A 16,608-nucleotide genomic window follows, 5' to 3' on the forward strand; every position below is an offset into this window, starting at 1 on the left:
TCAAATCGAGAATGTTTAGAAGAGATCCATTTCATGCTATACAGCAGCGGTGAAAGCAAGACGACTTTTTTGTACGCCATCCTTCCTTGTTCAAGCGCTGCATAATAGGATTTTGCAGAAAGAAAATTCATGGATCAACAATAATTGAATAAGCAAGTACCTCGGACTTACCTTGGAGCAGCAACCTTTAATTTTGATCCCTTTTGTAACATCCATAAAGACCGTCACTTCCATGCTCAATTATGTAAATAGAATTTCGAACTGTCTAGATGTTTGAACATGGCGGGTGGATGTCGCACATAACTCCTTGGATCCATATCGATTCAAATCGCAACAAACGCTAAAACACTTTGTACGGGAGATGTAAGATTCTGCTATCGGTAATTCCAAATAGGAAACGTGAATCGAGAGAACAAGATATAGTCGCGATCAATTGCCCTTTGTTTAAAATATACAATTCGAGGATATTTATATGTTATCAATAAGATATTCTATTGTTTTAAGAGAGATTTCAGACTTGATTCTTTATATTGCTCTCCGCTTGGCAAAGCCAGGCAGAACTCTTGCTCACAGGAGGAAATCAATAACAGTAGTCCTTGAATGTGTACCTTCCATTTTTGGAAGAGAAAGATTACAGGCGCTTTGTTATGGCGATTGTTATTATGCTGGCAAAGAATCATGAGCCGCGATCGTAAGAATTTTAGAGATAAAGTTTTGGAAAGGGACGATTTTTTCATCAGCCGCGTCCCCGCACGACCTTTTGTTTCAAAAAATCGGTACGCATCAAGCCGTATATGGTAGTGTATCGGGCAGGGCTTCCGCCTGAAAATTGTGATGGTTGAGCTTCGGAGAGTACAACTGGGATCTGTTCCTGGTAAGACAATGGTTCTAGATACATATCAAATCTCCAATGAATGTGCACGAAAGCTCAATCTATTCGCACATGTCGACCATGAATGCGTATGGAAGGATTCTGTAGATTCGACTTGCACAGCATTTGCAAGAATTTGTTTGATAGCAAAAGTTTTTTATACATAGACATGTAAGAAAAAGTATTAAGTCCAACATTTTTCCGACCCAGGGTAAGCGACGGATTTGCGGGAAGTCGAACCAAAAACCCGCCTTCCGAGAAACAACAACATAAAAAGGGCGATAATATAGATCTATATCCCCATCACCGTCGCATTTTTCCATCATGGCATCAGCAACTACTACAGCCACAGCATATCATTCCTCGATACCGCATGAACATCAAGATATCCATGAACAAATCTCAATTGCATCCGAGAAAACCGCCACTGAGAATCAAGAATACCGCATCACACTGCACGGCGCAGACGATGAGCAGCCGCAAGAGCAAATAGAGACCGCAGCGGCGACGCCCGCAACAGAGAAGGACGAGGCACAGTGGGAGGAGCCGGAGGAGGACGACCAGCAAGAGGGTGGATACGGATGGTTTGTAGTCATTGGTGCATTCCTTGCTCAGATTACTGGTTTCGGTATCACGTCGAGTTGGGGCATCTTGCAAGACTATCTGGAACGTAACACATTCAAGGATGTGCCGGACGCGCAGCTGCAATTGAGTTTTGCAGGCACGATCATCGAACTGTTGATCCACTTTATGGGCCCGGTCTTTCAGATCCTCACGGCACGGTATGGTATCAAGCCCGTCTTGGCCATTGCGACTATCTTTAGCACCCTCGGCCTTGAATTAGCAAGTCTCACAAAAGAGGTCGGTCGGTTTACACTGCGTCGAGAGACATGAAATTACATGCGTACTAAGGTAATCACCATAGATATGGCAGCTGTACCTATCACAAGGAGTCATGTTCGGCATCGGTGCATCGTTTATGTATGTGGTAAGTAAATGATAGGAGAATTGTTGATCCTTTACTGCAAACTGTTGTGTAACTCAATCAAAAAATTGCATGAAAGGCTGCACTTGGTGTCCCTCCTCAATGGTTCAACCGAAATCGCGCTCTCGCACTCGGTATTGTTGCAAGCGGTTCTGCTATAGGCGGTTTGGTGCTCCCTTTTGTCATTACTCGTATCAACTCTTCTTTGAATGTTGAATGGTGGGTGTGCCTACACAATCATCCACGCTATCTTCGGATAACTAACTCGAAATGTGTAAAAAAAGGACTTATCGAGTGTTGGGCTTCATTGTCTTTGCTACAAACGTCATCGCATGCATTCTTATCAAGGAAAAGTTCCCGCGACACAAGAAGGGCAAGAAACCTTTGCCGCTGCGTGAAGTATTCAACTTTACTGTGCTCAAAGATACAAACTATATTATGTGGGTCATTGGCTCCGGCATTGCATTCATGGGTTTCTTCATTCCATTTTTCTTCTTGCCAGGTACGTCTGGGTGATGATCATCTGGTTAGTAATTACAGTAATTTACTTATTTTACTATCTTCTTTTTTTGCAGCCTACATCACTTACTCTGGCTTGTCTGCATCCGACTCTTCTGCAATTATTGCTGTGCTGTCAGCAGCCAACTTCATCGGTCGCATTATCATTGGGTAAGCGAATGTGCCTCGTCACACAAGTAACGGTAGTCCTTACAAAGCATCCTGATAGATACGTTGGTGATCGTATCGGTCGATTGAATGCTGATATCTTGTTCAAGTTATTGTGCGGCATCAGCTCGCTGACAATTTGGATCTACGCCAGGACGTATGTTTCCATCATGGGCTACGCAGTAATCTTTGGGTTCCTCTGCAGTTCCTACATTGCCCTTAGTAAGTATAATTCTCCTTATCTCTATAAATTTGAAATAGGAATTGCTCAATATGTCCTATTTCCAGTGTCACCGATTACCGCGACTATCCTTGGCATGAAACGTTTCCCAACCGGTCTCACCGTCCTCCTGCTCACCAACATGGTGTCTGTTCTTGGACCAAACATCGCCAGCGCAGTCGAGACCAGCCTCAATGCAGAGCCGTACCTCGTTTACAAGGTGTTCGCCGGCGTCACGTACTTGCTGGGCGGTTTGATTCTCGCAGCGCTCAAGATCAAAATGACAAAGAGTTTATTTGCAAAGATCTAGATGTGCGTGATTGTTGTTGTATGTTTTATATTTTGTAGTAGCAGCGACGCGGATACTTTTGTTAAGTACATGTGCAATTTTTTCTGTATAGCTAGTAACAGTGTAAATTATTATCTTGTGTATGCGAAAACTTTTTACGTTCACTTGTTCTTCTAAGACGTATATATTTTACACCTATAATCTTTCCTTGACCCATCCTTCAAGACCGTTGGCCAACCAGATTTCTTGGACGCTTGTACCAAGTGCGCCTACTTTGTATGTTTTTTCGGTGCCGTCGCTCTTCTTAACTTCAAGGCGTCCTTCAGCGACGTGGATAGCGACCTGCCAGCTAGTACGCTTTGTCAACGAGTCAACGCCAACCTCAGACTTGAGCTCGTTGACCAATTCCGGCGATTCGATCAGCAAAAGTGCATTGTTGATCGAGTTGCGCTTGAAGATATCAGAGTAAGAACCGGCAATCATGATGGGGATAGAGCGGGATTTGATGGCAGTGGCAGCCTGCTCGCGCGAGGAACCAGTGCCAAAGTTGAAGCCGCCAACGAGGATATCGCCTTCCTTGACAATGTTGACAAATTCAGGATCATAGTTCTCCATGACAACCTTGCGCATATCCTCCGGGGTCATTTCATCGTTGTAAGTGTATTTACCAGGATAGATACCATCGGTGTTTAGGTTGTCGGCGTGGCAGAACAGGATCTCGCCCTTGATCACAGCGGGGAAGTTGGGCAAAACGGTGGCATCAGCGGATTTCGTTTCGGAGGCGGCAGGAGTGGTAGTTTCGATGGTGAATTTGGGGGTTATGGGTGTTGCTTCGGATGCAGAGCCGGACACCGAGCTTGGTGATGCGATCTTGCCCGCAACGGCGGATGCAGCGACGACCTCTGATTTTTGAACAAGGTTTAGCAACTCATTATCAATACTTTGGATTCACATTTACCTGGTGACGCGAGATAGGCAAGAGCGGATGGAGAGCCCATACGACCCTTAAAGTTACGGTTGGTAGCTGAAATACCGACTTCACCGTCCTTCAATAGACCGGTTCCCAAACCTGTTGTTGAGAATAAACCGATGAGAATACATTCTTTTGATTTCCTTTTACTCGATGCGCATATGCAGATCCCCCTTACCGACGCACGGTCCACAACCCGCAGGCAAAACCTTGGCGCCAGCGTCCAAGAGTGCCTGCCAATCACCGGACTCTTCCACCTCCTTTTGAACTTCGGAGCTGGCAGCAGCAACGTAAAACTCGACGCCTTCCTTGACCTTTTTTCCCTTGACAACAGCCGCAGCCTGTCGTAAGTCACTTGCACGCGAGTTGACACACGAAACGAGGTAAGCCTTGTTAATAGCAATGTTCTGTGACTCCAATTCGGCGAGCGGTGTCGCGACCTTGACAGAGTTGGGTCCAGAGACGTGAGGAGAGAGGGTTGAAAGATCCAAAGTAAGTTTCTTTGCGTACGTTGCATTTGGCGAAGCAGTGATTGGGTTATCAACAAGAGCCTGGATGGTTTCCTCGTTAATGCGAGGATGGACGAATTTTTGGCCAGGAGGTGTAGGCGGCAAGTTCTTGTTCTCAAAGTGAGTGAGTTCAATGCGTCGCATGCGTTTGCGCAGATACTCAATTGTAAGATCGTCGACAGGGAATACACCGGCCAATGCACCCCACTCGGTGGTCATGTTAGCAATAGCAAGGCGATCTTCTACGGACAAGGCATCGATAGCCTCTTTGCCGTGGAATTCAATAGCTGTATTCAAGACTTGATCCTTGTTGAAGAGACTGCACAGGCTGATAATGACATCCTTTCCAGTAACTCCGGCGGGAAGCTTGCCCTGTAATTCGACCTTGACAACGGGTGGGATCTGCCACCACGTGCGTCCAGTGGCCCAGATAGCAGCAGCGTCGGTGCGAACAATGGGCGTTCCGAGTGCACCGATGCCACCGTACATGTTGGAGTGTGAATCGGATGCAACGGTAAGCGTGTAAGGGAAAGCATAACCTTCCTCGATCATGACTTGATGGCCGATACCCCGTCCTGCAGGGTAGAAATCAACACCGTGCTCCTTTGCAAACTTTTCAATGTTGCTGTATTTTTTCAAGTTCTTTTCTGACTTGTTTTGGACATCGTGGTCAAGTGCATACACGGGTTGCTTGGGGTCAAAGATGCGAGTGGCGCCGATGGATTTGAATCTGAAACATCAAGGCATAAGCAAAAAGGTACAATTTCATTATATCTCTCTCTATTTGTACTTGCTTTGGAATGACAGCACCGGTGTTATCATGGGTCAGGACATGGTGCGGCCGGATGGTAATGTAATCACCACTCTTGACCTTGTAGCCCTCCGGAAGATCGACGGCGTACTTTTGAACGATCTTCTCGATCAAGTTTTGTGTATCGGTAGCGTCGGTTGCAGAAGCAAAAGAGCGTCTCAGAGGAGCAAATCGGCTGGTGGTGTGAATGGAGCGAAGTATATTCGTCCGAGAGATCGTGAGAAGCATCGTCGGTGTGGTGAGAGTGGGGGAGAGAAAGGTGGAAAAAGAAACACAAAGCAAATCAGCAGGTCTTATGCTGACGACAGGCCTGTCAGGGCAACAATTTAGATTATCTCTGCTGAGATTGAAGTCGTTGTCGTCGAACGGGGGAGAAATGCACAGTTCAAGTGGTAAAATTGGGTTTGGATGCTTCACGGAGTTTGAATCCATGGGCGTGCGTAAAGAAGCTGGGATTTCGGATTTCGAGAATGCGAGTTGAACTCTTTTCTTTCGCCTTCCCCCTCACTCCAAAACTGGCTGGAACCATGTTGAACGGATACACACCTATGAACGCCCGACGAACTCAAAACCTTTCTGAAGCCAAGCTGAACCGTCTTCTCGAGTATAACCAGCGGTTGCGAGAACTTTTGGATATCCCTCGAACGACGGTTTCTGAAGCATCCACCCGGTAAGAAAAAGAGTGGGCAATAGTCGAAAGAACGCACGCACTTATTGCCGATCATTACCATACAGGTTGATCGACTTTTGTAAAAACACCAGAGACCCCATGCTACCTACTGTGTGGGGTCCTATCGATAAGAAAGACGACCCGTTTGCACCTTCCTCTGGCAGCGGCTGCTGCTCAGTCATGTAATCAACCACACCAGTGTTAAAATTCTCGGTCGCGTGCGACTTGAAAACACAAACCAAACCAACCCAGAATCGACAATGCAATAGTTACGAAAAAATATACATACGGACAGCCCGCCAGCCAGCTCGCACACACATTTTGGGACAGACAAGCACGAGTTTTTTTACTTCTCTTTTTATCTTTTCTAAACTTACATAGTTTTACTACAATTTTTCCTTCCTGCAAAGCCTGCTATCACTCCTCCCTTTTCAACGTTCAGACCACCTACACTATATATCTGACCTGCCCCCAATGATATCTGTTTTTGACAAGCGTGTATATATCCCCCTTAACTCTTCAAGTTTGACCAGCGAGATAAACTATACTAGTAGTCATGTTTTTATCCGACAATCAACGGGCAACTTTGGATCAAACACAGACTTGTCGTTCGGACGAATGGGAATGTACAGGAAAAGGGTGGCACGAGTTACTGGGTAAGCTGAGTATCGAACTTTTTGAAACTGCACCGAAAGCCGTCCATGCTTGCTTCATCTTTATGCACTGAAATCCATCTCGCAACGACCACCACGCTTGTTGTCAGCTTTGTGAGAGCACGAGCTGCCTGCCGGCCTTTTTCGCACTGGCCGACTTTCCGCGGCAGCTCCGAGCGCGGCGGCGTAGCAACTCGGAAGGGAAGAAAGAGGACATTGTCTATCTTTTTTTCTTCTTGTTATCGAGATGTCGTGAGGGTTGGGAAAGCTGCTCCAGCATAAGCCGAAGAGAGAACTGTTGGGTTGTGTCTTGCCGCGTGGTGCCAGCCTTGGAAGTTACACGGCCTTTGAACTCGTTGGTGCCGTTTACTCTTATTAATGTCGTACACGAGCTATTATTGCTGAAGACGCTGTATCACATATGGACTAGCCGCACCTCGAACGTGCTATTATTGCTCTACTACTGTTGTCAAGCTCCAACGGTCAATGCTGTTTGCTCTCACTCAAGTCAGATTTCTGGCAGCTACAGACTCTCCTAGTTCAACGTGCTGGAAACCACCGTCATTGGAAGTAGTGTACTTTGAATCTTGAGTTGAAGCAATGAATGTTTTTCTGTACATTTGGGAGTCAAACTATGTTGATCATGTCAACGCGCTTTGTCAGTCTACATTTTCTACCAAATGTAGCGAAAGTCAGCATACTTGATAATCGGTTGCCGACGCGATGCAAGCCTCCTCGGAACCATCGTTCAAATCATTGTTTAATAACAGTTGAGAGTAACTTTCGCTGACTGGTTCGCTTGGGCCATATCCTAAAATTGAGCTGCAGACCGAAGATTGGCAAAGATTAGCTACTAAGCAGATCTGGATTGCGCGTGCTCGTCTTTTAAGCAATATCTAGTTCCTCATTGTCTTTGCTTCCATGAAAGCAGTGTACTATGGACTTGACACATATCCATTCGACATCATCGTGAGTAGTGCATACATTGTCGTTATATCAAGATCATCGGTTCAGGACCCGTTCGAATGCTCAGAATAATAAAGGGACCATCATACAAACAACAAAGAAATGAAATAAACCGATGTTTCAAAAATAAGGATATATACGATGAAAATATCTAGAACCTTTCGACCTCACCCGTCACCTCATACTTCTTGAGAGCAGCCAGGAGTTTATCTTCGGGGACGCGATGCTGCGTGAGAAACTTGTCGTTCAAATGTACCACAGGGATGTCGAACATGTATTTCTCTGCAAACTCTTTCGGGCACTCATCATCCTTGTGGATATCCAGAACAGATAGTTGGAACGGGTGCTGTCGGTTTGCGGAGGGGCATCGTCGGCAAAGAATACATTGTGAATCGCTTTGCTGCCTAGCTTACTTGTTTTTGTACTCTGGTGATTGCTTCTTTTGCGGTCGTGCAAAGAGAGCAGGTGCTCGAGGAAAAGAGAGTCAAGGTGATTCTTCGTGTCGCCATGATGCGCGGTATGCAGCTGGAAGGAGGGTGGAAGCGTACACTTGTCGCGGCATGTGACTTATCAAAATGAAATTCAGGGCACAGCGTCGCCTCAGTCAACAGATGCTAACATACATCAAAATATCAATACCAAACTACCGTGATTATTCGCTTACTACGAGGCATATCGTATTTAAAGCCATCTTCACTAGTCAAGAAGCAAAAAAGGATTGCGTTCAATGAGCTACATCCACTTAATTTCTTGATTTTGTACATCCTTCTAAGTGAATCAATGCACGCATGTATACATCCGAAATGTCGTAGATACTCTAAAGTCTCATATATACAAGGTAATGCAAAGAGATCCTTCAAAAAATAGTAATCCATTCTGGAAATTCACCTGCAGCTATTGAGTGGCACAAGATGAGTTTATGCGGGATGGACGGCTCTTTCTCGCTTTGCAGTAACCATGGCAGAAGCGTCCCTCCAGGAAATGGCACGCCAAGTCATTGAGCTGTGTGGGCCACGGCGAATGTCGGATGTCTGTGCCGATCTGGAGAAAACGCAGAGTATAGAAGCAACAGTTAACAGAATCTTTGACGGAACTGTACGTAGATCAGTGTTAGCAAACACAATACGCGATCGCTGATAGTATATATAGTTCTTAGAAGGCACGTCTCGCGATCCGTCTTTGCAAGTACACGTAATATTGGACTCGGACGACGAGGCTGCGGAAACGAGGTCTCCAGCAGCACCTGCGCAAGAGTTATCGCAAAACACATCTACTTCTGCTGCGCCGTAAGTCATTTGGAAAATGTTACGTAGTTTCATTGCTCTTACACTCGATTCATGTTACTACTAGTATATCCCTTTTATCATCTTCTCCAGAACCCAGTGGTTTAATGTCCTCTCCTGATCCATGTATGATAGAAAATCCAAATGCAATCAGCAGCAGAAGATCGCAAGCTGTAGACAGCAGTCATACCGAGTCAGACAATGATTCCCTGCCTTCGCTCGACGAACTGATGGATAGGATAGCTTCAGCCAGGAAGAATACCGACAACATGCCTTTCAACAGCCAGCCGTTACCTAGTCGCGACAACGACATCGTTAATTTGCTTGAAGATGATGAAGATGATGATACAGTTGGCAAGCGTCCAAAGAAAGCTATCAGAACATCGCGGCAAAAGAGGAAACGACGAGATGACGATAATATATTGTTCTCACGATATCGACCCACCTCGTCATCACTCCCTGTGGAGTATTTGCAACAATGGGAATCGAGTGATGATCAAGAGGAAGAAAGTGAAGATGCGTCTCAGAGCGTTGCACATACCCCAAAGGTATGTATGGCCGAGAAACCAATGTCAGCATGAAACTTAGTTCTCTTGAAAAGGACAAGAAGGAGAGACTTAGAAAGGAAAAACAAGCTGCACGACAGAGGAAAGCTGAAGAAAAAAAACGCGAGCAAGAGGAAAAGAGGAGGAAAAAGCAAGAGGAAAAGGTTTGGAATAAATCCTTAGAATCAGATTCGAGATATCCTCATGATATATCTTCTCTAGGCAGCAAAGGAGGCCGAAAAGCAACGCAAAAAGCTAATTGAACAAGCAAACAAGTTACGCACCGATCGTTCTGATTTGAAAGATATGATCCTGGATGTTCACCGCGAATTCGCAAGCTCTGCACGAGGGGAAATGCTTCAAAGCATTGTGGAATCAAAAGAAGCTACATTCAACGTCGTTACTCGTAACCGTCCATATACAGTTGCATGGCGGCGGAAACACTGGGCGGAATGGAATCAGGAAGAGGCACGTTTCGTGCCCTACGAGGATAACCAGCCACGCATCAAAGAGGAAAGACATGTACTCATATTTATGGAAGCTGACGAATTATGCGAGCTCATACAATCCAATCGTCTGGATGCAAAGATCGATGAAATCAAAAATGCTACTGCAGGCGGTGGCGACAAGCAGATCATGCTCATGGTGGAAGGCCTCGATACTTACTACAAACGGAAACAGCTTCTTCAACAGCGACAATTTGAAAAGGCAGTGCTTCAGAACATTGGTCAATCTTCGGCAACAGAGCAAGCTTCTAGCAGTCGATCGAAGCGACGAGGCAAAACCGATAAACTCGCCGCTGCTGTGGAGACTGGTCCTGAAAAGCATGTTATTGAGGAAACTTTAACATATTTGCAAATGATACGAGATGTCATGCTTGTACCGACTACCGATGCTAATGATTCTGTGGAATGGATACTAAGCATGACAGCTGACCTTGCAGGGTCACTTCAAAAGTAAGTGCACGATGTAGTATCCATTCGAATTGGTTTTTTGAAACTAAAGAAAAATTAATGTGCTGGCAGGCGGTTACAAATCATGAATAAGCATTACCATTCGTCCGCTTACACTGCAACAGATCCATCAGATGCGTGGATGAAAATGTTACAGGAAATTCATCTATGCACATCATCCGTTGCAAAAGCAGTTTTGCGAGCGTATCCTACCGTCCAATCCCTCCATCAAACTTACGAAAGATCATCTGATCCTGAGAATACCCTTGCAAATCTCCAGGTACAGGATGTTGTTATTTGAAGATAGAAGCACCTCTAAACAGGTGGTACTGCTAGGTGGAACGCAGCGTTGTATCAAGCAGAGACCGCACCATCAACCGAGTAATGTCAAAAAGAATATACACAGTCTTTTCATCCGATGACCCAAATCAAGTCTTATCGTAACTGCTTTGCCATCGACATATTATTTGCCATGAGTGTATATAAATAAAATATCATTCCTCTGTATCCGTGAGGTAAATATTTCAAAAGCACGATATCTGTAACACATCTTTGTGTACCTGTGAGTCAATGCATTTGTTGATCGGATGAACATCGTTATCTAGCTAATGCTTCATACGGATTCTTATTCACACTTTTCTGTTCGGTTTAAGAGGAGTAATGTAAAGCAAAATATAGATATACCAACTATAAAGCAACAGTAATATCGAAAATCGATGCAATTAATACATGGAAAAAGTGATGACCGGCCTGACAATGTCATGCACGGACCTAGCCATTACCTTTTTAGACCTCGCTGCCGCTACTTTTTGCATTTTCCATTTTGACAATCATTTCCCTCGCACAAGTAGTTAGACTTTTCAGGCCTTTCCATTTTGTATGTAATATCCATTATATGATTTTAGTCGTTGTAAAAGGTATAAATACCTTCCAAAATGCATAGAATAAACGACATTTAACTACCTCATTTCTTTGTAGTTCCCTTTCCTGTGTGAAGAAGCGTTACGACACCAAAAAAAAAAGATGTCTAAAATTTGTGCAAAAAGATCCCACTTCGTAGAGTTCCGTGAGAGTGGAGACACGGGGAATTGAACCCCGGGCCTCTCGCATGCGAAGCGAGCGCTCTACCCCTGAGCTACGTCCCCTTCTTCACGATTCAATTTCCTGAAACATTTTACACATTCGTATGGTTGTCGGAGTTTTATAATAATTATTGATATTTGAAACTTCTGCTTTACGCTAGTAAAAACTAGCATAATATAGGTGACTATAAATATTTACGGCCGTAAAGCATCTATATTTTAATACAATGCAGCTAAAGTGTTTACTTTATAATAAACACTGCAGTTTTTTCTGTATTTTGGTTTTCAAGACGGAATTAACGGCTAAATAAAATACCGAATGGCCGGTGACTCCGACATTTCAGCCATTCATAAGGCTGAGAGGATTTTGGATAGCTAGCAGTCGTTTTTCCCCAGGGTAAACCTTGAGCTTGTATTTGCCGTCCACAGCATACATTGACGATCTGAGCGCTGGGAAGATGCACGTGCTATTCAACATAACTTCCGAGTGTCAGAAGAGGTCTTCTGGTTGCGCGTTATTATGTATGTATCTCATCCTGGCATCATAGCTATTATTAGGCACGCCTTGACTTCGCTACTTTCAGTACTTACTTGAAAATCAACATATCGCTCAAAAAATCTGTCTTGTTTTTATCAACCGTTTCTCCGGGTGTCAATTTCGCCTCTTTCAGTATCTCTTCAGCTTTCTATGAAGTAATTATCAATTTTAAGTCTAGAAAACTGTCGTTTTTGTACAGCTTACCGCGTCCAACAACGCTCAACATATTCTCTCTGCTCCTCAAAAATACCTCCAAATGTGGCATCAAACTTGGCATCCTTTGTTTGTTCAATTACTTCCTGATATAATTGACTAGTCGTTATACACCCGGCTGCTTGTTGTAATTAATGTTTTGTGCCTTTGTGCAAATGCACTGAAGTTGAAGTGACCACCCACCTGCATGTAGCAACCATCAAAAGCTTTAAAGACATTGGTAATTAATGGATTATCAACTGCCATATTAGCCTTCGTACAAAGTACTTTTTTCCATGGGGTTCAAACGTTTGGTTGCTAAATCATCACTGTCCACCACCGCAGGTGAGGGAACTAGTAACCGACACCGATTTATGTAAACGTGTCGCTCGCCCCGCAACATCGATGTCACCTTTTCGGGCTGTGCACCTTGGGGAGAAATCTCAAGAAGTACTGCGCAGGGGATGCATACTCCTTCGCTGGAAGGTGCTGCGTAGCACTTCCTGTGAAGGCCCCGGCAGGGTTAGCGACACGTTTGTCGATAGTCCCTCCACCCTCCTGCTAGCAGAGGTCCATTTCTTCTTCTTGGTCTTCGGGTCGGTCCATTTCCCGAGAGACCTCCACCGCATCTTCCATGTAATCGGGATCCTCCTTCTAGACAGATCCCGGGGCAACGATCGGCTGTTGCGCAGGGCGACGTGTTGCTGGACGCTGTCCCTCAAAGCGAAGATTGGTCGGCCGCAAGGACACCGGTTGATCATGCAATTGATCAAGTGTGACAGTCCATGCTCCCTGGTACCACTGAATGTTGGTTTGGTGATCGTGCCAAAGAGTCTAATGCCAGGTCCGTCCAGGGCAACGGTGGTTCTCAAGGTCTCGTAGACCAGTGTAGACCGCAAAAAGCGAGGCGCGACAGAGACACGAGCGTTTACAGCGAGATAAGCAGAAACGAGAGGTGTTTCGAAAAATGGATCGAGGAAGCAGTGGTTTGCAAACTTTGCAGGTAGATTGTGGAAGGAAGATTCGACGCGTGCCCCTTCCACTTGAACCACATTAATCTTTCAGATGCCTAGGAAGCTGCTCATTGGCTTTGAGACAGTATTAGAGGTTTTTATTGGGCAGAAAAATGCGTCCATTAATGGACACTTTGTCCACAATGGACACCTCCAAATAGTACCCATTAATTGTAGAAAGGTCTTATTCATTATATTACGAATTACATAGAGCAAATAGTAATTTTGATGATAGTGCGTAATCAGCAAACAATTCGTCAACTCCAACCATCCTTTTCTTCTTCAAAGAAACCACCGCCACCTGGTTCATCCCTGACGAACCCACCGCCCGCAATCTTGTCGTCGTCTGAGTCTTTGCCATGCCGGTTTTTCAAGAATTCCTCCCATTTGCTTTCATTTGCTTTTTCAATGGAAGATATATCTGTACTTGAGGATGCACCCTGTGACATATCTTCTTGCTGTTCCTTTTCTTTTTCCTTGGCGTAATCTTGATCCAAACGTGCCTTGATCAATACGCCTAGAATAATCTTCCTCCACCTGGCAAAAACCTCCTTTTCTTGTCTTTGTATAGCCTTGTTGGCCTCTTTCTGCTCATGCTCAGCCCACGCCTATACATTCGATTTAGTATACATCGATTCGGAACCACCTTCTTTGCATTTTCTCATCACCTCCAAAATTATTTCTTCATTTTCAGCTGCCACAACAATGCCGTTCATGACAGGTATCGACCGCTTTTTGACAAATTCAAAATCGACTATAGCTTCAGCGTAGTCGATACCCAGCTTTTTGGCAATTTTGGCGACTCCATTGACTAGAATATTTGCAATTAGGTTTCCGCTTTGGTATGGAAAAGCGTCTCTTTTCTTACTTGGGATATGCGCTGCACCTTCAGGTAGCATTTCAGGCGTAAACAGATTCACGTTTCCATATGCGTTCCGAGGCACAATCCCCTGATATATGTGCCGTTAGCTTATCAAGAAGGCTACAGTAATTCACAAATTTTGAAAGACGTACATCAACTACAGGTGGAGGTTTGTACGGTTCCGTTTGCCACTCTCCGTAGCAACCGACTTGAAGAACTTCACCGCTTTGCTTTGCTAACTCTTGAATTCGCTTTTTCTCTGCAGTAACAGCTCTTGCATTCACGTGCTTGACTGGTTGCTCTCCGTCTCGGATAACTCGACCAAACTTCATCCAAGTTTCGACGGTGTGCACTGTCTTGACACAAGACCGCGGGTAAATAGGCTCACCCTTGATTCGACCCAGCACCGGCTCTCGAGGATGGATTATCTCAAATTTCTTCAAATGTCGCTCCAGTGCATACAATGGATGGTTGTTGAACGCGGCAATTGAAGTTGGCATAGGCTCTCGAGCCTGCTGATGCTGCAATTCTTCTTGCTCTTTCTCCTCACGAGTGGTCCAGTTTTTTCTCTTAATTTTTGGATAAAATGTCTCCCACCACAGCTTCATGCCACCTTCCTTTTCACGTTTGGTAAGTTCTCGCTCTCGAAGCCTCGTCGCTTTTGACATATTTGGCGTGTATCTTTGCGTCACATCGATGCAGCCATCAAGATCATCGGAGAATGCGAGCACATATGCCATGTTGTTTCGTCGATCGTTTGCGCCCGGTTCCATAGCTCTGCTGTTGCCGTAAAGTGTCCTGATAGGGTCAACGGTGATCCACTTTTGCGTATGAGGATTGAATATTTCGGCCCAAACTGTTGGCGGCTTTGCCATTTTACCCTTCAATTCAGCGTCGAGTTTGTTGCCGCTATCTTCTTCATTCAGACGCGGCCGAGGCTTCCGCATAGGAAACTTGAGTTTCTTTTTTGTAGTTTCTTTCTTTTCTCCTCCTTCCGCCTCTTCCTCTGCCTTTTGATCCGCTTCCTCTTGGAAAGTTTGTAAAAATCAGTAGCCATTTCCTCTCAAGAATGGAAGTTATTCATTACCTTTAGATGCTGCGCTGCTTTTATCAGACTCCGGCCTTTTAGCAGGAATACGGTAAGGTATAGGTTGAAGTGAAGCGACCAAACGCGTCTCAAAACCCAAAGCTCGCAGTATAGCCACAAAGAGTTCTGCAGATGTGTCACGCATACCAGTCTTGCTCGCCGATTTTTCCGCAAAATCAGTAATGGAAGCAATATTCTCCCCGTCCAGCAAATCTCTTGCTTTTAGCGATTCTTGTATAGGCTGCCATCACGTAAATCCTGTTAATTCATCAAATAATGCATGCCCTGTTACGTATGCTTACCTGGTTGCCGCTTGACCAATCAAAGGTATCCAAAAACTGATACTCGTCGTAAGCTCGAGTCAGTAAACCGGTTCCAGTAAGCTTAAAATAATCGCGCCACCATGTCAGTAACTGCTTTACACATTTGCTAAAGGCAAGATCAGACAAGTCTTTGTCTTGAACTTGGCTCTGGATATCATCGGGAACTACAGACAAGCAAACTGCCTTTTTTTAAATTATACTTCAACATATTACATCGTACAAAGGATTTTTAAAACAATTTCTAGCATACCTGGACATCCCGTCTCGAGCACCAAGCATTTCGAACCATATAGTGTGCAATTAACAACACGACGTGGCCATTATGTAGCATTTCTCGTAACCCGCGCTCATATGCCATTTCCCACTTGGACTTCCTGCTAGACATTAAGCATCATCGCCGCTCAATGCATCAATTCGTCGCTTACTTTAGGACTGCGCGAGGTGCTTCAAAGACGACTTCCACGTCTTGATAACTAGGTTTCGATTCTTCCTCTTCTAGTTGATCAGCTTCGTGCATATCATGATCCGGTACATCCACAGCTTCCCAGTCGATATCTTCATCCACGTCGCTTCCATCGTCTAGTTGCTCCTGCTCTTGTTGAATACTTTCTGTAGCAACATCCATTGCATGTCCGGGCTGATCGCTGCTCGAATCTTGTACTGTATGCGGTTCTTGTTCGCCGATTGCATTATCACTTGTTTCGCTAGCAATCTTCTTTGCTGGGGTATTTGACGCTTTCGTTTTCGCTTTGCCTTTTCCAGTCCTAGCCCTTTTTTGACGCGATTGTTTGTTTTGCTCGTCTTCTTCTTCACTTTGAGATTTTGCAGCATTTATATCATCCGTCTTTGTTTGCAGAGCCGTTTGCTTCCGAGTTTGTCTCCGCGATGTTGAGGGTTCTGGTCGAGTCGTTCTAGTCGTTTGCGAGCGGGTTCTTCTCCGTGTCGTAGGAGGCTCTGCAAAGTCATTATCGTCATCGTTTTCAAGCTGTCGTCTTGCTCTTTTTTGTTGCGCCATAAAGAGAGAGAAAGAAAGAAAGAAAGAGAGAGAAGAAGAGAGACGCAGCGTTCGCAGCAGCATTGTTGCGGGACCGATCAGAGTAAGCAGATTTCAAATCCCGCA

At 44.9% G+C, this 16,608-nt stretch overlaps 6 protein-coding genes and 1 non-coding gene across 7 annotated transcripts; 3 read left to right on the forward strand and 4 right to left on the reverse strand.

Annotated features, from left to right (window-relative positions):
* Positions 1-1,195: 1,195 nt before the first annotated feature.
* Positions 1,196-3,052, forward strand: VTP01DRAFT_19 (uncharacterized protein; the record flags this gene model as incomplete). Its single annotated transcript, XM_069380300.1, has 7 exons — positions 1,196-1,732; positions 1,797-1,859; positions 1,936-2,075; positions 2,141-2,358; positions 2,432-2,525; positions 2,584-2,744; positions 2,811-3,052. The coding sequence occupies 7 exons, from the start codon at positions 1,196-1,198 to the stop codon at positions 3,050-3,052; spliced, it is 1,455 nt and encodes a 484-aa protein (XP_069244439.1).
* Positions 3,053-3,226: 174 nt separating this feature from the next.
* On the reverse strand, positions 3,227-5,549 carry VTP01DRAFT_20 (uncharacterized protein; the record flags this gene model as incomplete). Its single annotated transcript, XM_069380412.1, has 4 exons — positions 3,227-3,933; positions 3,990-4,100; positions 4,180-5,240; positions 5,305-5,549. The coding sequence occupies 4 exons, from the start codon at positions 5,547-5,549 to the stop codon at positions 3,227-3,229; spliced, it is 2,124 nt and encodes a 707-aa protein (XP_069244440.1).
* Positions 5,550-5,791: 242 nt separating this feature from the next.
* VTP01DRAFT_21 (uncharacterized protein) lies at positions 5,792-6,177 on the forward strand (the record flags this gene model as incomplete). Its single annotated transcript, XM_069380523.1, has 2 exons — positions 5,792-5,991; positions 6,057-6,177. 2 exons carry the CDS (start codon positions 5,792-5,794, stop codon positions 6,175-6,177), a joined length of 321 nt encoding a protein of 106 aa, XP_069244441.1.
* Positions 6,178-7,147: 970 nt separating this feature from the next.
* VTP01DRAFT_22 (uncharacterized protein) lies at positions 7,148-8,119 on the reverse strand (the record flags this gene model as incomplete). Its single annotated transcript, XM_069380634.1, has 4 exons — positions 7,148-7,276; positions 7,346-7,466; positions 7,769-7,956; positions 8,024-8,119. 4 exons carry the CDS (start codon positions 8,117-8,119, stop codon positions 7,148-7,150), a joined length of 534 nt encoding a protein of 177 aa, XP_069244442.1.
* Positions 8,120-8,567: 448 nt separating this feature from the next.
* Positions 8,568-10,835, forward strand: VTP01DRAFT_23 (uncharacterized protein; the record flags this gene model as incomplete). Its single annotated transcript, XM_069380745.1, has 7 exons — positions 8,568-8,705; positions 8,760-8,896; positions 8,961-9,441; positions 9,495-9,602; positions 9,661-10,394; positions 10,464-10,671; positions 10,728-10,835. 7 exons carry the CDS (start codon positions 8,568-8,570, stop codon positions 10,833-10,835), a joined length of 1,914 nt encoding a protein of 637 aa, XP_069244443.1.
* A 629-nt stretch (positions 10,836-11,464) lies between these two features.
* VTP01DRAFT_t8 lies at positions 11,465-11,536 on the reverse strand. Its single transcript has one exon. It is a non-coding gene; the product is annotated as a tRNA-Ala (tRNA).
* Positions 11,537-12,140: 604 nt separating this feature from the next.
* VTP01DRAFT_24 (uncharacterized protein) lies at positions 12,141-16,503 on the reverse strand (the record flags this gene model as incomplete). The annotated part of the gene is made up of 13 exons (XM_069380856.1): positions 12,141-12,159; positions 12,216-12,310; positions 12,408-12,430; positions 12,492-12,706; positions 12,822-13,245; positions 13,479-13,824; positions 13,885-14,027; positions 14,085-14,166; positions 14,231-15,105; positions 15,166-15,406; positions 15,468-15,671; positions 15,739-15,862; positions 15,914-16,503. 13 exons carry the CDS (start codon positions 16,501-16,503, stop codon positions 12,141-12,143), a joined length of 3,381 nt encoding a protein of 1,126 aa, XP_069244444.1.
* Between the last annotated feature and the right edge of the window lie 105 nt (positions 16,504-16,608).

This window comes from Rhizomucor pusillus (genome assembly GCF_041956525.1).
Source record: "Rhizomucor pusillus strain CBS 183.67 unplaced genomic scaffold VTP01scaffold_1, whole genome shotgun sequence".
Taxonomy (NCBI): Eukaryota; Fungi; Mucoromycota; class Mucoromycetes; order Mucorales; family Lichtheimiaceae; genus Rhizomucor; species Rhizomucor pusillus.